This window comes from Ceratotherium simum, chromosome 22 (genome assembly GCF_057802395.1).
Source record: "Ceratotherium simum simum isolate JZ-2026a chromosome 22, ASM5780239v1, whole genome shotgun sequence".
Classification (NCBI taxonomy): domain Eukaryota; kingdom Metazoa; phylum Chordata; class Mammalia; order Perissodactyla; family Rhinocerotidae; genus Ceratotherium; species Ceratotherium simum.
In genome coordinates this window covers 24,328,173-24,353,497 of record NC_141921.1, presented here as the reverse complement: position 1 = coordinate 24,353,497, position 25,325 = coordinate 24,328,173, and the positions used below count along the sequence as shown (strand labels likewise).

Sequence of the window (25,325 nt, the reverse complement as noted above, 5' to 3'; positions counted from 1 at the left end):
TTTTTGATCTTTCCAATTGACTCTTTGTTGAAATGGAGTAACGGAAGTGCCGTGTATCTTGTTAATGGAACAGGATAAAAAGGTCATGAAGGCGTGGAAAGCAGTCACTGTTCGGTGCCCCCCTCAGCCGGGTCTCACCTTTGTGCCCGTCCCCCCTCTGCCACCCTGCTTCTGCCACGGAGCTGAGATGCACAAAGGCCCCACCCACCTGCACCCCCAGGGGCCAGAAAAGCCGGCTCTTTGCTGCAATTGGAGGCAGCTAATTGCACAAGAGGTGGTAACAGGTAGGTAAGGAAGAGACCTTGGGACAAAAGGGAAGGTCACATTTCCTGACCCCTACTGCAGGGGTCCTCAGCCCAGGGCAATTCTGCCCCCTCTAGGGACATCTGGCAATGTCTGAACACAGTTTTTAGTTTCTGTAATGGGGGAAGGGGTGCTACTGGCGGGCCAGGGATGCTGCTAAATATCCTACAACGTGGAGGACAGTCCCTCACAGCGGAGAACAACCCAGCTCCAAACGTCATAGTGCCGGGGTGAGAAAGCCTGCCCCACAGCGTGCTGGCTCCGTGCAAGCCACTTCATGTGCATCTTCTCATTCTAGCAGCAAGGCGGCCTCCCACTGCAACCCATCCGTGGGTTGAAGCACGTCCCGGTTTCTCCTCGGCACTGAGGGCCACCGCTCGGGGCTTCTGCGCCATCTCATTGTTCAGAGTGGGGCTCAGGAGCCCAACTGCCCAAATTCAAATCCCAGCACCACCGCTCACGAGTCACGTAATCTCCCTGTACCTCAGCTCCGTCACCTGTGAAATGGGGACGACCACTGCACAGGGTTGTTGTGAGACTTAAAAGAGTGAATCCACGTAGAGAGCTTAGAGCAGTGCCTGGGCCGGAGTAAGTGCTCGATAAATGGGAGGCATTAATACTACTCAGGGGAGTGAAGCGGATGGCTGGGCGCCGCAACTCACCATAACCACAGCGCATCCCCACCGCCACACACATGAACACACTCACCTCAGCTCTGGCTCCCCCAGACCTCTCTGAGGCTGACAACCTGCTACTGTTATTGCCATCCATGTGCACAGCACAAGAGGTCAGACGTATTATCCCCATTTTCCCAGTGAGGAGATTGTTGGCTCCAGTGGGTGAGGGGATTTTCTTGAAGCCCCTCCATATCCGGATATGGGATCTGGGTATGGGATCCCCACAGCAGGGCAACAGGAGGAGACAAGACCCCACTGCGGAGAATTTGCTGGCCTCCCCTCCAACAAGGAGTCAAGCAGGACAGATGGTGCTCTTAGGACCTCCAACTCCTGACCTTGGTGAATCTGAAATCAGCCAGAGCATCTTCTACCATGGCCTTTGACCTCGCCAGGGCCCGGGAGCTGGCAAGAGCCCAGGACAGGACCCAGCAAGCACCCACCAGGCCCTCTGAGATTCTGCAGTGGCATTTTGAGGCAGCAATATTTGGACCCAGCCTAAAAATAAACATGCCTTCAGCTATTTTTATTACCAAGGAATACATGTCGTTGGCATCTATCAGGGATGTCTGGGGCACACACGCCTGGTAACAAAAGAGTGGCCTGTACACTCTGACACTGTCACTTAATGTGGATGCTTTAAAACAGCCAAGCCAGGAAGTCCTGCTGGGGCCGCGTTTCAGGATATACGTTTCAGCTGGCTGTGCTGAAGACCGAGGACAGGGAAGATGGTGGAGAGGGTGGGGGCAGGGGTTGGGGGGGGTGTAGGAGCATAAGCATGAGAACAGAGCATGAGGACCCATCCCAGAGGGCGGGGCAGCCCAGCAAGGGAGGACAGCCAGGGTGGCCTCCAAATCTCTGGTCTGGACCTGGCTCCACTGTGGCCTCTTCTGCTTGATGGCCCCGACCCCACCTTGCTTCTGCTGGTCCTTAAGGCCCTGTTCTCTGACCCCACAACTGACAGTCCCTGGAGAAGCAAAGCAATGAAATTGGCTGCAGAAACCAACGTCCAAACCCTGCTCTGCAAGAGGACACTCCCCGAAACCCTCCCCTTTCTCATGGGCCTTCCTCTCCCCCTCCCTCCCTCCTTCCTGAGATTCTCTTTCCTCTGCCAGTGTCTTCTAGATTTCCTAGAACAAACCTTCCTCCTCTCTCTCATGCCCAGGTCTGCCTTCTGGTTCCCCATCCTTCCTTCTCTTCCTCCCGCTCTCTTCCTGCTCCCACAGAGGAGGTGAACTCTGCTGGATGTGCACAGAACCCATGATGCCAAACAGCACATTCCTCAGGCCTGGACTAGGTCAAAATCTCCAAGAAGCACCCATTAGAAACCATCCCCAAATCTCCATTTCTCTCCTTCGGGTCTACGTCGGCCTGAGAACAAGGGCACCCGGCCCTCTGCAGGGCGCTGGCAGAGTGTGCAGGGTGCTGGCTTTGGGGTCAGCAGACCTGGGATTAAGCCCATCTCTGGGGCTCACCAGCTGCTTGAGCCTGGGACAGTGATCTGACCCCTCTAAACCTCAGTTTTCTTATCTGCATAGTGGGAGCGATAATTCCTCCTGGAATTGTTGTGAGGAGTAAACGAGGTAGTTCACAGAAGGCCTTTAGCACTGTGCCCAGAACATAGTGAACGGTCAACAAAGTGTCAATTTCTGTTATTATTACTGCCGTCCATGTGCACAGCCTCTGAAGCAGGAGTTCTGAATCCGGGGCTCAAACATGGGTCCCATGGAGTTTATGGAGTTTATCGAAATTAAATGCACAATGTTAAATGATTGTGTGTATGTTTGTGGGGTGGAGTCCGTGGCTATCATCAGAAGTTCAGCGGGGTCCATAACCCCCACCCTGCCAAAGTGAGGAACCTGGGACAATATCGCATGGTGGTTAAGACTCAGAGCTCTGAGGTCTGACCACGGGGGTCCAAATCCCAGCTCTGCCGCTTACTGGCTATGTGACCTTGTAGAGTCACTTCGCTACTCCTCACTTCCGTTTCCATCCATAGCACGGGGACAATGACAATACCTGCCTCCAGTGGCTGCTGAGAGTGCTAAATGACATATCGCATATCAAGCTTAGAAGAATGCCAGGCACATACACACGATATATATGTGTGTGTGTGTTTTATGCAAAATCACACATACATAAATAATTGTATGTATTAATTTTTATTGTCAGGAACTGCTGTCCCAGAGCCTGCTTTTGACTCGCTTCACTCTCCTCCTTGCTTACTCCCTCTTGCTTCTCACTCTCTGCCCTGGAATTGCCTCTCCCTCAGCATTCCCTGCTCTTCAGCATCATGAAACACCGTCTAAGTCGGCAGAGGGAAGGGGCAGAGGATGGAAAGGAGGGGGAGGAAACCAAGTGTGGGGTTCAGCAGCCAGCCTGGTGGAGGGGGGCGGGCAGTGAAGCTGGAGGTTCAAGGGCTGGGGAATGGCAGGGCCCTGGGGACCGTGTCTGATGTGGAATCAGGAGCAGAGTCCAACTCCTGGGAGAAGTGGGCTAGCGAGAGTCAAGGGGAGTACAGGCCTGGCCTAGGGAGCCGGGGCTCAGGGCCGGCTGGGGCCCAGCAGGGCATGGACCAGCAAGGGGGCCAGACACACCGCAGCCCAGCAGGCACCTGAGCGTCCGGGGTGCCCAGATCCTGGGCCCAGGATGCTAAGCCCTGAGTCACCCTCTGGTAAGAATGGGGCCTCTCCACAGTCAGGCTAGGACAGGATAGGCTTGGGGTCTGGGGAATAGCATTGTCTGCAGCTGAGCAGGAATGCGGACAGTGGAGAGGGACACTGAATAATCAAATTAGAAACATCACAAATTCCTGGAAATGAGGCTGAAATGACTCTGCTCTGAGGGGCCTGGCCATCAATGGTATTGGCAGGCCCGGCAAGTTCATGTAGATGCAAGGAGAAAGTCGTGCTGGCGCCCTCAGCCATCAGGGAAGGCACATTCCAGGATGAACAGGCTCACCCCCACCAGACCCATAGTGGGCAGCCAAAAGGCTGGCGTTAGGGGATGTACTCAGAAACAATCCTGCTCCCTCACACATGATTTCTTTCAATGACTCCCAGCCCTGGGTAGTGATTAGAGGGAAAAAGACTGAGAAATGTATGTTTACCCAAATTCTACGCTTGATCGGAATGAAACACACATCATTAGCCATAAAAGTAGGATTAAGACAACAGAGCATTATTTGCAAATGATCAACAGTCATGGGCACAGATATAAACATGTGCACAAGACGTAAATCTGAGCAATGAATGCCTAGTTCTATTGCTACTAAAACACATTTCTTAAGTCCTGCCTGGATTCCTTCATGCCTGGGTCTTCATTTTCACTTGATTCCTTGCCATTTAACGGATTCTATAAAGGGTGGACCAAGGACTTGTACATAAGCAAACAATATTCTGCCATGCTAGGGAGCCAGGGCCCCAGGAGCTGTCAGGCAGGGCTTCAGAGATCAACTTGAGTAGGCCATGAACTGGCAGCACCGAGTCACCTGGAAGCTCACTGGGAACTGCAGAAGCTTGGACCTCACCCCAGACCTGTGGAATCTGAATCAGCCCTTTCACAAAATCCCCTGGTGACTTGCATGCACATTAAAGTTTGCCAAGCACCCATGGAGACCACTGTTTGTCAATCTTTTAAAACCCCGGGACCTCTTCTGATCCACATAAAATGATCGGTTCCTTCTTAATGTGATTTAAAATTTCAAAATAAAGTGAATACAAACAATTCAAAGCAATGGTTGTACTGAAGATGCTTTTTATATTACGTATACCTCTGGCTTCAGGCTTTGTACTAGCACTTGAACTCAGCCTCACAACATAGAATATTTAACGCAATGCTACTCCCCCCCACTCCAGGGGTAGGGGGAGAGGCATTCCCCCTGAGCGCTGCCATCTGATGCCAGTCTTTGTGTCCTCTCCCCAGGCCTTTGACAGCAGCCATCATTTCCCCAAGAGTCTCCTTCCTCCAAGTAAACACCTCAAAGTCCTTCACCTTCCATCTTGCAACATAAACTAAATCCCTCTTCATCCTGGTCATTCTTCTGTGGACTCACTTCAGTTTGTCAACGTCCTTCTTTGGGTAAGGGTGGCGAGTAATACATTTAAGATTTTTCCTTTTCCTTTACATTTAACTTTGTATTAATTGAAAATGCATTCTTACTGTAAAAATAACAATCATGGTACAAAATTTTTTTAAATAGAGATTATAAGATCATTTATAATCAAGCCATCCTAATATCCAATTACTAGCATGCTGCTATATTTCCCTCCAGTCTTTTTTACCTGTAAGAAATTCTTACATAGTGATTTCCATAATGCACAGGCCATTCTGTGACCTGCTTTGCTTTTTTCACTCAAACATCTTTCTACGCTACAACAGTCTTGGCCATCATCCTTAGCATCCTCCTCTAGTATACAACTGAGTAGTAAACTTGGTCTCCTGGTGTGATTTGACCAGTTCAGAAGAACCGAGAACAGTTTCTCCCACCAATGCTTTCAAATGGCAGCCCCACCACACTCTTCATACTGTGTCCCATGGGGACCAAGTCCCCTCAGAGTTTCATGCATGAAGCCACCTCTTCCACCCTGTACTGGTATCACTTACTTTTGGGGAGACCTACATGCAGAGGGTGTTCATTCATTTATTCATCCACTGGACAAAGATTTGTTGAGCCCTGCCATGTACCAAGCAGTGCACCAGGAGCTATTTTGTAATGGTGAGTAAGACAGCTCTGATCCCATGAGCTCATGGAGCTTTCGTGGTGGCAGTGACTTCAATGAGGCAACAGAGCACGGGAAGGGGAAGGGACAGACATTCAGTGAGAGCCCATCGCAGGCCGAGCACTAGACATACATCTATCAGCTCATTGGCTCCTCTCAATAGCTCTCCCTCTTTGCAGATGAGGAAGAGAAAGGTACCTGCCCAAGGTCACATGGCTAGGATTCAAACCCAGGACCGCCAGACTTCAAAACTCCTTCTCAGTTCCCTACATTCAGTGAGCTTATGAGAGGCTGTCTTTCTCTCCTGACCCTCCATGGGCTCTAGCAATTTAAAAAGGCTATTATGAGACACTCCCGACAATGTACTTCAATTATTTCACAAAAGAAAGATAAAAATAACAGAATACCTCCTGGTCTCGGGGGCGTGATTACATTTGGAAAAGGAGGGAGAAGGGAACTTTTCTACAGAAAAACACCAGCCGGGAGCACAATTTAGACAAAAGTGTAATTTAGACACCTTAGTTATCATTTGACCAGCTAACAAACATTTGTGCAATTTAAACCTTTTCAGAATCCACTCTGACAGCCAACTATCCAAGAGTTGACTCAGTCTGCTTCTTATCGCCACCAGACTTTGAAAACTCCACCTCCCCCTTCATAATTACTCCAGGCAATCAGCACCAACTGATCAATCAAACAAAGAAAATTGCAGGTTTGAAGCTTTAATTAAATCTATCCGGCACTATCTAATTAAAGAAAATCTTTACTCTTCTACATATTCCAAAATAGAAGGAACCCACTCCTTCGGGGGCTTCTACAAATAATTTGCCATGTTGAGGTCTTCATCTAGCTTACTTCGGAGGAAGAGCACAGCAGAGAGAAGACAGTTAGCCCATTCTCCTCTCTTTTTTGCCCAAGTTCAGGTAAATTCCAATATGTGGGGCAGCCTGTGGGAGAGGAATCATATCTCTAGAGGTTTCCTCTCATCCATCAGTGCCCTCTAGGATGGATGGCTCTGTGTCCAGGCTGCCTTTCTCCCGTCCCTTGTTGGACCAGCAGTCCATATGGCTGGAGGGCACTGACTCAGAACAGATGTAAAACACTGAGAACTTGGCCACCTCTTATTAGCACTGTTCTCATTCACCATACTGAACCTCAGCTTTCTCCTCTGCAAAATGGGACCAAAAAAGACACTTATTGGATTATTGAGAGAAGTAAATAATGTGTCTGGGAAGCTTAAACAATCAAACAGAACTGGGAGGAGCAATACTAGGCACTTAAAGGGTAGAGCTTTGCAGCTGGTGGATATTTCCAAACCTGTCTTGGTTGGCAAGACTTCTTGTCCTCATTCCTCCACCTACCAAGAGCCTTGACAGCTTTCTAGCTTTCTGAATTTATCTATGGGCAGTGATGAATTCCTGATATGACTGAAATATAGCTGGACTGTTGGAACCGGGATTCTGTCACCTTTCCCCATTGCTGTGTAGGGTTTACATAAATCTAAAACATGTGGCTACAGGATTAGGAGAAGAGAGAGGTCAGATGTGCCTCTACCAATTGGCCAGGGCATCACGAAGCCCCCAGATCACTAGTTGAGAGTGCTTTGGAACAAAATAACCAAATTGTGAAGGTGGAGCCAAAGGTGTAGACTTTCTTCCTTGATAAGGCTGCTTGATAAGGCCGCCACTGTTTATTAAGGGATGAGAGTGGCAATGGTCATGAGGAGGACAGAGTCAGGAGGACATGGTGAAAGCCCTTGCCAGGTGCAGAGAAGCTCACTGATATAAACCTCGTGAAAACATATTCTCCTTTGGGCACGATTGAAGACACTGCATTGCCAGCCTCCAAGATGCTCAAGGGCATCATGAGGACAGAAATTGCTTCTACGACTTCACCAGCCAGACCTGTCTACACTGTCTTCACTGCCTTCATCATGTTACTCTGGGAACCCAGTCCGTGCAGCTCCTGGGGGACAGGTGCCATAAGGTGTGCCTGAGCATCTATCATGTCACCTGGAGTTACCAATGAATATGCTTCCTCTCTCTTAAATTCCCTTAATAAAACCTGCTGGGCCCTGAGAAAGGAAACACATGTAAGACACACAACCCAACACAATGGGTGTCCTGGAGCCACCTGAAGATAGGTGGAGACACCAAACTCACCTTGTTTCAGGTTTTTACTCAAAAGTCACCATCTTAGTGACAGCTTCCTTGGCCAACCTATTAAAATCTCAGCCCTTATGCTTCATACCCCTTCCCTGATGTGTATTTTCTTTTCAGGGCTTATCTAAGTAGTTTTCAAAATGAGTGGAATCTGAAAGACCAAAGATAAAAGGAACTGCACATAAGAACTGTACTCTAATGGATAAAGTTGTTTCCCATGGGGGTATGGCTTAACAATTCTGATACCACTATACATATATCCTGGTATTGAACAATTCAGTAAATGGATGGCAGATGGTGGGAGCCAGGTTTCTCACTGTTGGAGTGGAAGGTTCCAGATAAGCAAGGGGAAGAGGCTAGAACAATCCATGTGTGAATGGCTTAGAGTTGGAGACTTCGGTATATACAGAGGGATACATATAAAAATATTTATAGATATGTGTATATATATGCACTAGTATACACACACATATTTCCTTGCTCTGTCAGCTGAGAGGGCCTAGAAGCAATGATATTCCAATAGTAATGAGTATACACGGCACCAGATCTTGGTTTCTAATACCATTTTCCAATTAAAGGAACCAAAGTTCATTTTTCTAAAGAGCTTTGGTGAAACAACAGCAGCAACAAGAACAACATCAATAATAAAAACTGACAATGATGGAGAAATGTCAAAGGAAACAGAAGCCAACTGAAAGAGTTCCCAATGGCCAAAGCTGGAACAATTTGAGCAAAAATAAATAAACTAGTATTGGATTATAACCCAAAGTATAAAATAAATGTCCATGAATCCATATTGATATAAATAAATTAAAAATGGGGGAAAATAGACAGATCTCTCCTGCAGAAGAATTCCAAGTAATTTATATAGATACTCTGCCCTCAGGATGAAGGATAACTCTCCACTCTGGAGGTATGGGCTGGCTGCACGTAGTGACTTCCTTCCAAAGAGGATAGTATGGAGGGGGGATAACTTGACAATGGAGGAGCCTGACATGTACGACCTCAGCCAGGTGATCAAGGTCAACATCAACAGGGGTAAGTCATGGTGATAGTGAGTATCCTTGATATGATGTGATGAAAACGTGGTCTTCCTTCCAAAAACACGTTACTCCAGTCCAGTTATGAGGAAAAACATCAGAAAAATCCCAACTGCTGAAGGACATTCTACAAAACACCTGACCAGTACTCCTCAAAACTGTCAGTCATCAAAAACAAGGAAAGTCTGAGAAACTGTCACAGCCAAGAGGACCCTATGGAGACATGATGACTAAACATAATGTGTTTAGTCTCATAATGTGGTCTCCTGGATGGGATCCTAGAACAGAAAAAGGGTATTAGGTAAAAACTAAGGAAATCTGAATAAAATATGGACTTCAGTTACTAATGATAAGTCAACATTGGTTCATTAATTGTGACAAATGTCCCATAAATGTAAGATGTTAATAATAAGGGAATCTGGGTGAGGGGTGTATAGGAACTCTCTGTACCACCTTCACAACTTTTCTTTTTTTTTTTTAATTTTTTTTTATTTATTTATTTTTCCCCCAAAGCCCCAGTAGATAGTTGTATGTCATAGCTGCACATCTTTCTAGTTGCTGTAGGTGGGACGCGGCCTCAGCATGGCCAGAGAAGTGTTGCGTCGAACCCGGGCCGCCAGCAGCGAGCGCACGCACTTAACCGCTAAGCCACGGGGCCGGCCCCCTCACAACTTTTCTGCACGTCTAAAACAACATCTATTTATTTTAATTAAAAGATTAACCTTTAAAAAGTGAAAAAATAAAAGATCCCTCTAGCTCTGGTATTAAGGATAGACTGAAGGTGACAAAGGCAGGGAGACCAGGTGGGAGGCTGTTGTGATCATCGAGGCAACAGATGATGGTGACCTGGAAGGTAGATTAAGGTAGTTGGAAGAGGTGAGCTTTGGATAGGACAATAATGACAAGACGACCAACATTTACTGAGCGCTTACCACGTTTCCAGCATCTTCTACATACTTTATGCCTTGTAGGGTAGTTGAATGCTCACAACTTCCCTATAAGGTAGTTACTACTATAATCCCAACTTTGTGATGTAGAAACTGAAACTCAAAGAGAAGTGACTTCCTCAAAGTCACACAGCAGTAGAGGCAGAGCAAGGACTTGAACCCAGGCAGACTGGTCCCTAAGCCTCTCTCCTAACCACCACACCGCATTGTGTGCTCAGCTGGGGCTGCAGAAGATGGGATGAGGGATAAGAACTACGACCAGAACTACATTTTTGTGCCAAGAAGAATCCACCAAAAGTCAGGAGCACAAAAAATTGCTTTTAAAATTATCACGTCTATGGGTCAGTGGCCTAATTTTTAGGCACAAAGTCCAGACTATCCAGGAGCTTCATCTCCCCAAATGCAAACAAGACCAAGTGTCAATTCTAGAAAGCTAATGGACTCTTCTATCTAGAATCTACACCTACCTCTAGGTTCTAAAACAAATTTCTAAATACCAAGACTCAGAGCTTGCAATAGCTAAGTAACTAAGGAAACACTAGCTACAGTGATAGATGAACCCCAGACTCTCAGACGTCTAGGTTTGTATACAAATTCATTTCTCACTTATGTAAAATCCAATCAATCAGCAGCAGTGGGGAAGGGGAGGTTCTACTTCATATCGTCATCCAGGCATTCAGGCTTCTTACATCTCCTGTCTCCAGGGAAAGAGAGAGAGCAGAGGATCACAGGAGAGTTTTTCTATACCAAGCCTGGGAGGGATATACATTACTTCTGTCCGCTTTTTACTGACCACTAAGCCACATGGCTGCACCTAGATGCAAAAGAGGCTGGGCAATGTCATCCCTGGCTGGGCAGCTGCTTCCTCTGGACCACTCTACACTGTGGAAGAGAAAAGAGAATGATGATGGACACTTTGCCTTCTCTGTGACACTGCTTAACAGGCCATTGGAAAATAAACCCTTATGCCATAGACAAATGGTGCAATTCTTGAAAGAGCCAAGAACAGTACCTAAGGAGGGTGGAAATAATCCAAGAACATCGAGGGCACTTTATAATCCTGCTATATACATCTCGGGCATCACTGAATCATACAATTTCAGAGCTGGAAGAAGCTTTGGAGTTCTTCTAGACTTAAGTCTTCAATTTATAAGTCAGGAAGATGCAGCTGGCCCTAAGGAGGGACAGGACTCGGTGAAGATCGCAAACAACCAGTTGCCGAGCCGGGACAGAGCCAGGTCTCCTTGCCCCAGTCCTGGCTCTGGATACCATATCGTGTGGCAGCTCAGACCCACCCAGGGATGCAATAACTTGGCTCTTCATTCACTTAAAAGCTGAGAGTGGGTTTACTTCTATGTTTATTTTAATTCCAAGGGAGAAAGGATCTCAAAACTTAGGAGATGTTTTTTGGGTACCATTTCAGCTGGCAAAGAAACAGAGTAAAGGCTAGAATGACACGTCCAAACCTTCCTCTACACTGAGAACAACATCCCTGGGTTACCAGGGTCCCTGGCGCAGTGATTTCTGTTGCCCCAAAGGTTCAAGGAATAAGAGTTGAGGATAAAGAAGAGGACACTTCCCCATCCCATCAACACCCCGTCGACGACCACTTGTGAGAAAGAGGCAGATGAGGGTCAAGGGGTGGCCAACTCCATTCTAGAGTAATGACCAACACCTGGTAACACTGTGGGCAGGACCGATCATGGGGAGGGCTGTAGGCAGCACAGCCTTTTGGCCCAAGACTCAGGCTCCATGGGGCTTTAAATTTTGGCTGCTATTAAATAGCAGACTTGGCAAACGAGCAAGGTGAGGCTTTGCCACAAAAAATTGACTTTGACCTTGAACCACAGAGTCCTGCTGTGAATGGAGAGATTGCTTAGGACTCCGACAATGCTGCCCACCTGGCTTTGTATCTCACCTGCTGCCAAGCCCTCCCCCACCACATCAGACCAAAGCCACCCTTTGGCATCAGGCGATGGAGCACATGGCTGCCCCATGGGTCACTGCGATTGGCTTCCCAAGCCCCAAGCTGGGCAGACCCTGCATCCTCCCCTCCTGCAACCCCCTTCAGCCCTGGTGTAGTTGTGCCCACCTGTGTGAACTTGGGTGTCAAGCAGATATGGGAGTTTGAATACAGCTGCCCCAAGCCATGTAGCCTCTTTGAGACTCAGTTTCCTTAGCAATAAAAATGAAGGTAGTAATTCTCACCTCCGGGAAAATTGTGGGGATTAAATGAGATATGGTACACAAAGCACCTGGAGCACAACAGGTTGCTATTTATTCCAACTCCCCGACTCTCCTCCAAGTCCATCAAAGTCGTCATAGCTCACCGTTCAAGGGGAAAAACAGAATGTTTCCGCCCAAAAGTCCTGCAGTGTTTCTTGGCCCAGTGTTGCTCCCCAGGTGCTCTGCGCCCACACTTGGGGCCAGTGATCTCACTGGGGACCACAGGGAATCCCCCCAAGCTTGCCTGGTGAAACATCATGAACAAAACTGACTGCAGAGACCCAGAAAGACAGGCTGCTGCCCTGTCGCAGGCAGCCCCGTCCAGCCGTATCCAGTGGGCTTCGGCCTCTACACTCTTGAGCCGACTCCTTATTAATCATAGATAACTTTCCTGATTAAATGCAAAGCTCCTACCAACAGGTTTGCCTCTGGATGGCAAATGTGCCAGCATTTAGGGTAATTCAAACATATTTACTTTTCAGATGTGAGGGGTTTGATAAAATCCATAATGCCTTTGGCCTCAAGCCCTCTTCCTATTAATTATTAAACCCTTGTGTGTTTCGAGGGTAATTGAATCCATGTTTCTAATTAGTTTACACTTAATTCATCAGAACAATTTTTAAAGGGCTGATGGATGTCCCAATAAGCCTCATGGGCAGTTTAATGAATCTTTATTTAAAAAGAAATTGGACACACACCAAACTGTTAACAGCGGTTACCTCCAGGGAGCAGAGCTGGGACAAGGATCTGAGGAAGGAGGCACTTGGATTTTTTTACTCCCTACATTGCTGCTCTGCTTGACTTTATTTAAAGGAGTAAGTTCCTGTTACTTTTACTATTTTAAAGAAACTGCTTAAAAAGGAAAATGGAATGAATTTTTTAAAAGGAAATGGAATGAATGCTAATGGATCCAAAGCAGTGAGAAGGCATCTTGGTGTGGAGAAGAAAAGCCTGGTTTCTCACTCCAGGAGACCCGTGGTCCACTCTTCTTTTAGCCACAGAGCAGCTTAGAAACCTTAGACACTTACTCAACCTCTGCAAAGAAAATTGATACTACCCACCTCATGCGGGCGTTGTTGAATTATTAGACAATACATGTAATGCTTGTTTAAGGCCTTTTGGTGTGTCCCTACTTCCTTTAGGACATGTGACAAGCTCTCCAGCATGGCATATAGGTCCCCTGATGATCTGGCCCAGCCACGCCCCCATTTCCCCATCACATCCCACCCACCATAAACCCATTGCCATCCTGTGCCTCATCTTTCCCTCGATTTTGACTGGACCTGTGCACATACTATTCTCTTGACTTGAAACACTTTCCCCATCCCTCCCTCCATGCCCTATCACTGACCCCTTCCAGGGAGCATTCACTCCATAAATATTTTTTGAAGACCTACTATGGGCCAGGCCCTGGAGATCCAAAGGAGAGTAAAACAGAAACAGTCCCTGTAGTCAAGGAGCTTACAGTCTCACGGGACACGGGCATAAATCAAATAATCACACACACACACGTGAATCCATGAAGGACAGATGCATGGTAACCTGAGGGGTATCACAGGAGGGTATGACCAGGTTGAGAAGTAGGGGTGTCTCAGAGGATTCCCTGGGTGAGGAAGTGACACGTGAGTTGAGATGTGAAGGATGAATAAGTGATAACTAAGCAAAGGGGCAGATGGAGGGAGGGCATCCCAGGCCCACAATCAGCATCTACAAAGATCTCCCCAAGACTAAATCAGGTTCCCCAGTCATAGGATGGAGCATCCTGGACTACCGTTGCCTGCTGATTTATCTGTCTCATCAAAGAGACTGTTCCTTGAAAGCAGAGACAAACAGTTGTATCCCCAACATTTGGCGTTCCTGGTAGGCATTCAATAAATGTTGAATAAATGACCAGGAATGAATGAATGAATGTGTCTATCCTGGTGGCTGGCCCATAATAGGTGTTCAGTGTCATCCTTTCTTCCTTCCCTCTTCCAGCATACTCTCTCTGTTTCAACCTATAGAAGGAATTCTCCTTCTTGCCTATGGCTCCTTCCAGCCACCTCCTGCCCACAAAAGCAATTCCCAAGGCACTCCAGGGAGAGGACCATCCAAGGGCAACCGTATTGACAAGCAAGGTACACTCTTTAAGGAATCCAACAGGCAGGTCCTTTAGAGGCCTCTGCTGTGATACATATTTATAAGAAGACGGTAAATCTGGAAAATTTGTGGATTTTTTACAACTTCCAAACAGGTGTCTAATGTCAGTTGAGTGAAATCTGTAACCAGCTCCAAGTGACTAAAGCTGCATTGCACCTCAGGCTGACGACAGGCTGTGTACTGCCAGTAATGAGGGAACGAGTTGTAGTGTTTCCCATAACTTGAGCCCAAATGTCTACATTCAGGGATGCTTAGCTGTGCTTAACTGGTGCAGTCATCACCAGCGCCCTATAAACCCTCCAATATGCAGTGATGCAGTTTATTAGCAACATCTCCATAGATAATGTTTGTTCGTGTTCCATTAGAAAACTTCACTCCACATTAAACTGCAATGCAATAGGATGTTTGCTAGCATGGAAAGGCCATCTAATTGTGCAAAAGCGGAGATGTGCGGATTGTTTCAGTAATTCATCTAGGCAGGGCTGACACTGCATTATCTGGAAGGCTCTTTGTTCTTTTCTTGCTAATTTGCAAACTCCTACAGGCTCCTGGCCTTCAGGACCAGCTCCTACTCCCGTTTCCCACCCTGATCCATTATGAGAAGAATCTGATCAGCTTCTATTGTAAATTTAATTTCAAGCAGCCAGACGCTGCCTTCTGGCACCCTGGGATGTTGCCGCGTGTGAATAGCTCTAGATGAAATGCGAGATGCTTTCAGGAAGATGGCTCTGAACTCCTGGTGGAGAAAGGGAGTCTTTGGGAGATGAATGGCATCTGCATATAGAACAAGCTGTGCGCAGTGTGCCTATTGGCGCCTCTCTTCGTTCACGATGCCAGGTGCCGCTGGCAGGACATAGCATCACTGAGAGCTCCCCATTTTGCAGAGGAAGAAACTGAGGCTCAGATGAGACTCACTTGTCCAAGGTCACTGACATAGAAATAGGACTATAACCCAGATATGTCTGATGCTAAAAGCCTTACCTCCTCAGTCACCCTGCCTTGGAATTTCTTAACCTCAGCATTACTGGCATTGGGGGCCACATAACTCTTTGTTGTGGGAGCTGCCCTGTGCATGGTAGGATGTCTAGCAGCATCCTTAGCCTCGACCCATTAGATGCCATAGGCCCCCTCCATTTGTGACAACCAAAAAGTCCCCAGCCATTGCCAAGTGTCCCCTGGTGGTCAAAATTGCCTTTAGTTGAGAACCAATGCTCTACAAATTATAAATATATTGGAGGGTTTCTTTTTTTGTCTTTTCACTGAATTGTGTTTTCTAATTTTTTCTACAACTATACAAGTACTCCTTTTGTTTATATCTCATCACAATTCAAAGCAGTTTACATAAATTATTTCATTTAATCCTCGCCAACCAACCTGTACAGTAGATATTGATATACCCACTTTACAGATGAGGATACCAAGGATAAGAGTCGAAGTGATTTGCCTATGCCAGATGGGTAGGGAGGAGCTGGCATCTGGTCCTGAGCTTGCAAGATATATATTTCACCACATGGCTCTGCCACAGCAAAACTCCCAGCCTCAGCGATCTTAGAATCCAACCAGGAAGGAGGCTCATTGTTCACCACACAACCCATGAGCAAGCAGCTGGAGAAGGTGAGTTTTAAAGGGGGTTGGGGATTGGGGTAGGGAGGTGCCTTTTCAGCCTTTTGCTGGAATGCATCCATAAATAAAATGAAAAAGATCAGAGAGGTGAAAGTAAGGAGAGAAAAGAGAGATGCATTAAAATGCACAGACAGCAGAATTGCAAAACTTATGCCTGTCAAGTTTTAAACAATAAACACAGAAAGCCCCGAGGGATTCAAGCAGAGAGAAACTTGCTACAGGCTTCTTGGCAGTCCCACCCCACTGCAGGGCTACCACTGGATCAGGAATGCCCCTGAGCCCAATCCCTCCTTCAGTGTCTGTCCTCCACCCCTGCAGTTCCCTGATATAAAAAGGCTAATGGATGGGCCACAGATGAAGTGTCAAGACAGGCACCAAAGCCCCCTAGCATAGTCCGAGGTCCTAGGTCCTAGGAACAGAAGGGCAGGAAGGAGCAGATAATGTTTATGGAGCACTTCGGGATCTGCAGCAGGTGGCTCACATACAACAACCCTGGAAGGTGAGTCAGTGTCACCTCCATTTTATAGACGAGGCTCAGAGAAGCCAAACCTCGCACAGGTCACAGCACTAATAAATGTAGAACCCAGCTGGGTGTAAATCTAGGCGTGCCCCACTGTGCCCTACTGTCTCACAGGAAAACACTGTGAGAGGAGATGACCTACCTGTACTACTAGATGAATGAAGAAAAACATCAGTGCAGCAAATATCCTGGTATGCCATGAAAACACACTTTACTGGAGACAGGAATTCACTGCAGGCTGAACTGGCTTGTTTTCTGCTTCCAAGCCAGACACTGTGGAGTCATCCTCCACGCCTTCCTTTTTCTTATTCCCACTCCAAAGTCCCTATAAATCCACCCTAACTCCAAGGACAACTCTTTCCCATAACATCATACGAATCCACGCCATCTTCTCTCTTCATTGTTCTAGTCCAGGCTACCACCGTCTCTTGCCTGGCCCAGCAGTCACCAGCGTGGCCCCCACCCCAGTGCATTTCCCACACCCCAGCCAGATCGTGCCAAAATCCTCTGCTTAAAAACTTTCATTAGAAGGCATCTACCAAACACCTACAGCCAACGTCATACTTAATAGTGAAAGACTGAATGTTTTAAGATCAGGAACAGGGCAAGAATGTCCATTCTCACCATTTCTATGCAATATTGTACTGGAGATTCTATCCAATGCAATTAGGCAAAAAAAGAAATAAAAGGCATCTAGATTGGAAAGGAAGAACTAAAACTGTTTTTATTCACAAATATTAAAAAAAAACTAGTAGAACTATTAATAATGAGTTCAGCAAGGTTACAGGACACAAGATTAATATACAAAAACCAACTGTATTTCTATATATTAGCAACGAATAATTCAAAAATAAAATAAAAAATAATTCTACTCATAATAGCATCAAAAAGGATAAAAATCTTAAGAGAAGTTTCCAGTTTAAGGTGGAGAGCCAAGACAACACGTTAAACTCCCCTTCAACTTGACTCCCTAAGTTCTCATGGGAATAATCACAGGTATATAAAAAGAGAGAATATATACATCCATGTTGGAAACCAGGAAAAAGAGGCAGATACCTACATGCTACAAACACTAAGGAATTTCTACAAGATGCAGGGCCAGTGAGACCTGATTAAGAAAAAGGATAACTAGACAAGATGTTGACAGAGAAATGCAGCTTAAAAATGTGTTCTGAATAAGTAACTTTAACCACTACCGGAATAAAAATCACGGGAAAGGCAAAGAAAACTTGCACCTGAAGATAGAGAAAAGGAAATAATAGTAAGGATGGTTAAAAACAGTAAGTATTAAATATCATACAAGAGCAAATATATCAGTTATCACCTAAAAATGTGAGTGAATTAAACTTTTCTGTTAAAGAATAAAGACTCTCAGGGAAGATTTAAAAATAAAAATCCAACTATAGGTTATACTAAGAAATACAGCTAAAACAATGACATAGAAATATTAAAAAAAGAGAAATTGGCAAAGACAGACTCAATAAATACAAATGTAAAAAAAAATGAAGGTGGGAGGCTGGCCCGATGGCGTAGTGGTTGAGTTCAGCACGCTCCAGTTTGGTGGCCTGGGTTCGCAGGTTCAGATCCCGGGTGTGGACGTACACCACTCATCGGCCATGCTGTGGCAGTGACCCACATACAAAATAGAGGAAGACTGCACAGATGTTAGCTCAGGGCTAATCTTCCTCAAGCAAAAAAAAAAAAAAAAAAGGATGGTAATATTAGTATCAAAGTAGAATTTAAGGAAAAAAACATTTAGAGATAAAGATAACTTTTATATTGAAAAAATACAAAATTCACTCTGAAGATCTAATGTTTAAAAATACTTGCATGCTGGGGGCCGGCCCCATGGCGTAGCGGTTAAGTGCGCGCTCTCCACTGTTGGCAGCCCAGGTTCGGATCCCGGGCATGCATCGAGGCACTGCTTGTCAGGCCATGCTGTGGCAGTGTCCCACATAAAGTGGAGGAAGATAAGCACAGATGTTAGCTCAGGGCCAGTCTTCCTCAGCAAAAAGAGGAGAATTGGCATGGATGTTAGCTCAGGGCTGATCTTCCTCACAAAAAAAAAAAAAATACTTGCATGCTGAGGAGTATGGCATCAAACTATAGAAAGTAAAAACTTAGAAATAAAGGGAGAAATTGACAAAAACAACAGTGAAAATGCAAAAACAATACATTGCTTATCCTTGACAAACATCATTTAGACAATAAATAAGAAATTAGAAAAATGACATAGTAGTAATAATATGAATTTTTTCACCCTTCAACCACAGGATATATGTTCTTTTCAAATGCTCAGAGAACATTTGCAAAAAAACGATCTTATACTGAGGGAAAAAAGTCAACAAATTCTCCAAAGTAGAGATCATAATCTGATCATAATGCAATAAAACTATATAACAATTTTTTAAGTATAAAAAAATATTACTGGAAAATCAGAGGAAAAAATCCTAGAGTCAAGGAAGGAACAAAACTGCAATTAGAGACTATTTCTAAAATAACGACCATCCATCAACATTTATGGGATATGGTCAAAGTTGCACCTAGGGGAAAACGCCTCTTAATGTTTTTATTATCAAACAAGAAATAATGAAACTAATTCAATTCACAAAATCGGCAAAAGAGCAACATCAGCCTAAGGTAAGTGGGAGAAAAGAATGAACAAAGATAAAAGCAGAAATCAATAAGTTAGGTAATAGGGAAAGAATAAAATGGATAGCTCTAGAGTTGGAACTTTGAAAAGACCAATAAAATAAGCAAACTTTGGGCAAGACTAATTGAGGAAAAAGAAAGGAATCACAAACGCACAGGAGCAGATGCAAGAAAGGGGATGTGGTCCCAGATACTGTGGAGGTGGAAAGGTTCCATGGGAAAGCTATACGCAATTCTGAAATGAACCAAAATGAGCGCATCAGGAAGACGTCAGAGGTGAGGAGGCCAAGCAGGGACGACCCAGTGAAGGTACAACCCTGGGCGTCTCCTCCTCAAACATGGCTGGTTGACCAGAGTGGGCTGTGCTGTGAACACATCCAGGGCCTCACCGGCCAGGACCACCTCCCCAGGTCATGGAAACCCCCACCCCACCAGGCCAGAGCAATCTCACCTCTGAAGGGTCTTCTATACCTCCCTCTCAGAGCCAGAAAACCCAAGTGTCAGAAAATAGAGGTTTGACCCCACGTGTGTGGACCCTGCCTTAAGAACAAGGAAAGCTGGAAGAGAGAATTTGTTGACTTTTTTCCCTCCGTATAACATCACTTTTTGGTAAATGTTCTATGAGTATTTGAAAAGAACACATATTCTGTGGTTAAAGGGTGAAAAAATTCATGTTATGAATATCATTCAATTTTTCTAATTTCTTATTATTGTCTGAATGATGTTTGTCGAGGATAAACAATGTACTCTTCTCACATTTTCACCATTGCTTTTGTCAATTTCTCCTAACTCCAGTGGGCAGAATTGGAGATGCCTCCCATCAAGTGCCCCGTGGGCCTGATCTGACTTTCTGTCTTTCAACAATCATTCAATATTCATCAAAAGTCTATGCAGGTGCCCAGAGATGACATCACCTGAGCTCAACATCTGATGGTGAGGGCTCACTCCTTTGTGACTTCGTCAGTCTCATGGTTTTAAGCACTATCCAGGACCAGTCTCCTTATTTTATATCTCTAGCCTTGATGTCCTTGAACTCTAAACTGACATATTCAGGTCCGTGCCTGTCTCCCTCATGAGCATGTAACCTCTGTGAAGACAGTGGCTTTGTTTTGCTCACTGCATATGCTCAGCACCAGGGCCAGCCCGGAACACGATAGATGCTCCTGAAATGTTTGTGGGATGAATGAGTGGAAAGGACTCCAGTCCCTTCACCCAAGTGTCACTGAATACCTACTGTGTGCCAAACCCTGCTGAATGTCAAGGGAAGATGGACAAGCCCAGTCCAACTACTAGTCACAGGGTCCCAGATGCCCCCACCCCTGCTGAAGGCTTGGCAGCCTCACCTCTGCACTGCCTTGAGACAGCAGGGAGCAAGAGAGAAGAGAGCTGTCACTGTCCTGTAAATGTTTGTGACCCTTTCCAGGAGCTTGCAAGCCAAGGGCTCAGAGGCATTTTAAACAAAGCCTTAAGGTTAAGGGCTTGGCAGGGAACCCTCATTAATGCACCACTAATTAGCACCCCGGGCTTCCCAGGGCTTGGCTGGCAAGCCATTAGCCCTTTGGCTCCTGGGGTAGCCCAAAGCCTGGCTGGCAGGACCAGGATGAGGCTTGTGATGGAGCACGGCAGGCCACCAGGTCAACAAAACCTGGAGAGCCATGGCTCTGGGGCCTTTACCTTTGCCCCAGAAAAGTCTGCCCTTTCTGCAGAGGCGGTAACCCCCCTCCCTGTCTCCCTCCTCCAAGTGAACTCTCCATCTTGGGAGGCAGCTCAGGGGTACAGGAAAGCAGTCTCACCCTCTCCATAGTTTTCTCTGCCATCAACCGTGAAGGGTTTGAGTGAGTGGGAGCTTCTCCAAATTCCTGATTCTACACCCACAGCCAAGGTCATGCAAATACAAGGCAAATTCCAACAAACTATTGATGGTTTTCAAGTACAGGATGCAAGACACAATCTCTATTAGCTTTCAACTCATATCTGCTGGGTCCAAAAGGAGAAAATAAATATTTCTGTGTGTGCGAAGAATATACACCAACAGATATACACACATACACATAGACATGCAAAACCAGTTTCAATAGAAAGGCTTGAATTTCTCTTTTGTGTTTTCTGTCTAGTCTCCCCAAATGTCCTACTCATCAGTTTTGCGTATTGGGTACTTCTAGGTAGCAGAAAGAAATTGGGAAATGCAAAGAAAGCAGAGGAGTTGAGGGTGGGCCTCATAAAAACAGAGGTCTTTGTTGGTGACCATAATCCTTTCACCCTAGTGGGTCCTTCCTCTCAGCGAGCTTGGCCCAGGGCCCCGCTGTTGGCTATGGGGAGGAGCGCAGGTGGTACCTGGTTCGCAGGTTCTCTGGCTGGGGCGGGCCATCAAACACCGACAGGACGTCAAAGTCCTCCTCCAGGGCGAAGGACTGGAATACGAGCTGGATCCTGTGCTGGTCCTCCGCGGTGATGGTCCACGTGCAGTTGGCGTAATTGGGGTAGCCGTACGGGAACCCCGGGCTCTCAACCGTCCCATTGGGACCCTGCAGTTGGAACGTGCAGTTCTGGCCTGCGAGAGAGAAAGGGAGCAGTTCAGTGCGGCCAGAAGAACTCCAAGAAGCTTTAAGAGAGACAGGAGCGATGTGTTAGGGAATCGTTAACCCACTTTTCCAAGTGCTTCCTCTGGGCCAGCCCCATGCTTGGCACAGACGGAGGGAAGGTGGGTGACTGACAAGGACCGCGAGCTCGCTTGTGCCGTGCCCTGTCCAGGTGACGACATGTGCACCGTTGCGTTCCAGCCTCAGAACAACACTGTGAGGTGGGAAACTGAGGCTCAGAGAGTTTGAACTAAAAGGCAACCAGACCAAGCGGAACTCAGGCTTACCCTTTACAACATTAAATGCCAGAATGCCAATTTCAAACCTTCCCCATTTCCCACAGCCTCCTGACTCCCCAGGCCCCTCCTCTCAGCTACCGTCTTCTCCTCCCACTCTCCATAGAAAATAAAAGCCGTCAGTGGGGATTCCCTTCTCTTCCCAACTCCAAATCCGTCTAGCCTGCCCCACACAGTCTTCCTTCCTCCTACAGAGGAGCTACCCCTCCTTTGATCTAAACATAATCCTTCCATGTGCCCTTTGCATCCCATCCCGCCCTAATCTTCAAGAACCTTAGATATATTTCCCTCTTGCGTATGTTACATCTGTTCAATCGTTTCCTCTCCACCAGAACCTTCCCATTTCAAATGTGCTCAAGACTCTATCATTAAGAAAACAATTTCCACTCCACTCCTCATCTCCTTCCAGCCTTGTCTCTCTCTTCTCCTTCACAACCAAATTTCTAGAAAACACAATCTATCTATACTTTCTGTCTCCATCTCCTTACTTCCTACTCACTCTCCAGCCCTGTCACTTCTGCCTTCTGGTCCTATTGATCCACCCAAACAGGTCTGCTAAGATCATTGATGGGTCCAGAGGATATTTTTCAGTCTCCATTTTAACAGACCTCTCCCTCGGCTGCCTCTCACACTGTTGCTCACACACACCCTCCTTCTGTAAACACTCCTCCCAGACCAGAGCATCTCAGACTTCACTGTGCACACACTGTGCATGCGCATTGCCGGGGACCTGGCTGAAATGGAGATTCTGATGTTCAGATCGACAGCATCTGTGTAGGGCCAGAGCGTTTGCTCCCCTAAGTGGCTCCCTGGTGATGCAATGGTGCTGCTGCCCGGGGACCACACTTTGAGCAGTGTGGGCCCAGGCTTCCTTCCACCACCACACTCGCCTTTCCTCCCACTGATCCTTCTCTGGCTCCTTTCCAGGCTCAGTGTTGGGCTTCTCCTCCTCTCTCCCTAGCCTAGAGGACCTCCCCACTTGTGCACTGATGACTCACAACTTCACAGAGCAGGCCGGACCTCCCCTCTGAGCTCAGACCCGACATCGCCTTGGGATGCTCAGGCTCGTGATGTCCCCCACCCACCCTGTCCTGATACCTTCCTCTCCTTCACAACCCCATGGCCAATCTACCACCCTGTCTCTATCTCCACTTCCCCCCACCCCACACCAATCTCTCCCAGGGACTGCCATAATAACTTCCTGCTGGCCATCTACCCTTGTCCATGGCAACCCATTCTTCACACTGCAGCCAGGGGTGTCTTTTCAAAACAGAAATCTGATCGGGTCACCTCCCCTCCTCAACTTACATCGAACCTGCAATGGTTCCTCATTGCTCTTCACTAAGGAAAAATTATTTAAGGTCTGCGAGGGTCTCTGCGTGGTCTGGCCCTTAGTAACCTCTTAGCCTCATGTCCACCAGCTTTCCAGCCAACCCTGCCCTTCTCAGTCCTTTGCACCTGCCCCACGCTCTTACTGCACAGCAACTGGACTTTTGCCTATGCTGTTCTCTCTGCCTAGAACCCTCTTCCCTCCCTTATTGGCATATTTATCTTTCGGAGATCAGCCAAGTGTCCCTCCTTGACTACGTCAATCCCCTATTAGATGCTCTCATGACACCATAACCTCTCCTCGGTAGTGCTTATCACAGAGGCAAATTTCCATGCTGCCATGTGATTATTTCACAACTATCTGTCTTCTTGTCAGGGAGTGAGCTCTGTCAGAAGACAGATCACATATGAGTTTTCCCATCTTTGAAACCGCATCCAAAGCTCAGTACCGGGCACTTGGCAAGTTCTCAATAATTTAACATATTGCTTGTACTTAATAAGTTTTTGGTTAGACACTTTTCTAAGAACTTGACATATATTGACTTGTTTAATCCTCACAACAGCCCAATAAGGTGGATACTATTAACATCATCTCCATTTTACAGATAAAGATTTAAGGGAAAGAGAAATTAAGGAAGGGGGCCCAAGTCACACTGCTACTCAGAGATGAGATTCAAACAGTCCACTTCAGATCCACCTTCTTAACTATGATGCTTATAAATTAACTCAACACCAATTTTTTTTCAAAGCCCACTTTAGGGATTAACTAACAAAGGACAGTTAATCTCTAAAATGACTTTAATATTGAGAAATCTCTTAACACAAAGTATCCCATTAAAGGAGAAAAAAAGTTCAGGTCTTCTGAATCAATGCTAAAGGGGCATTTAATAAAATTAGACATGTAACCCTGATTAAAATAAGCATTTGGGACTAGGAAAAAGAGTATTACCTTACTATGATAAAGCATCCATTTTAGAACAATAACCTACATCGGACTTATGGTGAAACATCTGATTAAGATCAGGAATGAGATAGAAATGTGACTATCTCTTCTGAGATTTCACACCTTCTTGGAAGAGCTAACCCATGCGACACAAGAAAAAGAAATGAGAAAGAAGCAAGTAAAAATATGGTTTGCAGATGATATATTAGTATGCCAAGAAAACGCATGAGACTCAATTATAAAGCTATTAGAACTAATAAGAAATTTCACTCAAGTAGCCAAATGCAAAATAAATATACAAAATCAATAACATTTCCATACGCCAGTGGCAGATAAAAATATAAAGAAAAAGGTCATAATGATAGCTACAAAATGCATATAATAAATGGAAATACACTTAATAAATGTGCAGGCACTGTATGATAATAATTTTAGAGAGGGATAAAAAAACTGAAATAATTGGAGAGACATAGCATAATCTTGAGTGGAAAGACTAACTGCTGAAAGGTTAATTTAGAATATTAACCTTTTGAAAAGTTATTGAAAAGTTAATTTATAAGCTTAATGCAATTCTAATCAAAAGCCTGATGACCCATTTTAAATTTAGTAAAATGATACCTAAGTTTAACTGGAAAAATAGACAGTCACAGATAATGCATATTTTTTAACAAGGTAGTAAATGTCATAGTCTCATCCTACAAGATACTAAACAGAATTACCAAATGATCCTTACAAAAATAGGGTGGAGATGGTCCAAGGGTGGACAGGCAGAACGTGAAACGCTATTGCAGGAATAGCCTTAATACACATAAAAATTGAAATACGTGTAAGACAACATTAAAAAACCAATGAGAAAAGAAAAATATTTTTGCAGGATCAACTAATTAACTGTTTGGGAAAAGAACTGAGTTATCTCCTCAACTCACACTATATACTGAAATAAATTCCAGATGGAGTAAAGGGTTAGAAATTTTTTTAAAAATCACGCCAAAAAATAACAAGAAGAAAATATAAGCAAATAATGATCTGACTGTGATGTTCTTAACATAAAAGCTGTGGAAGATCCTACAAGATTGATAGTTTTATACAAAAAGTATGTTTATGTCAAAAACACAAAATCAAGAAGGCATACAAAAATATTAAGTAGGAAAGTTATATCCTTAATATAGAA

At 45.6% G+C, this 25,325-nt stretch overlaps 1 protein-coding gene across 2 annotated transcripts in view; it reads right to left on the bottom strand.

Moving 5' to 3' along the window:
- Nucleotides 1–25,325, bottom strand: part of CSMD2 (CUB and Sushi multiple domains 2) — a 604,641-nt gene that overhangs the window by 522,988 nt on the left and 56,328 nt on the right. For both annotated transcript variants that reach the window (XM_087446344.1, XM_087446345.1), the window contains exon 2: nucleotides 21,342–21,558. In XM_087446344.1, the coding sequence (XP_087302470.1) occupies nucleotides 21,342–21,558 (217 nt within the window). The remainder of the gene's footprint in view (nucleotides 1–21,341; nucleotides 21,559–25,325) is intronic.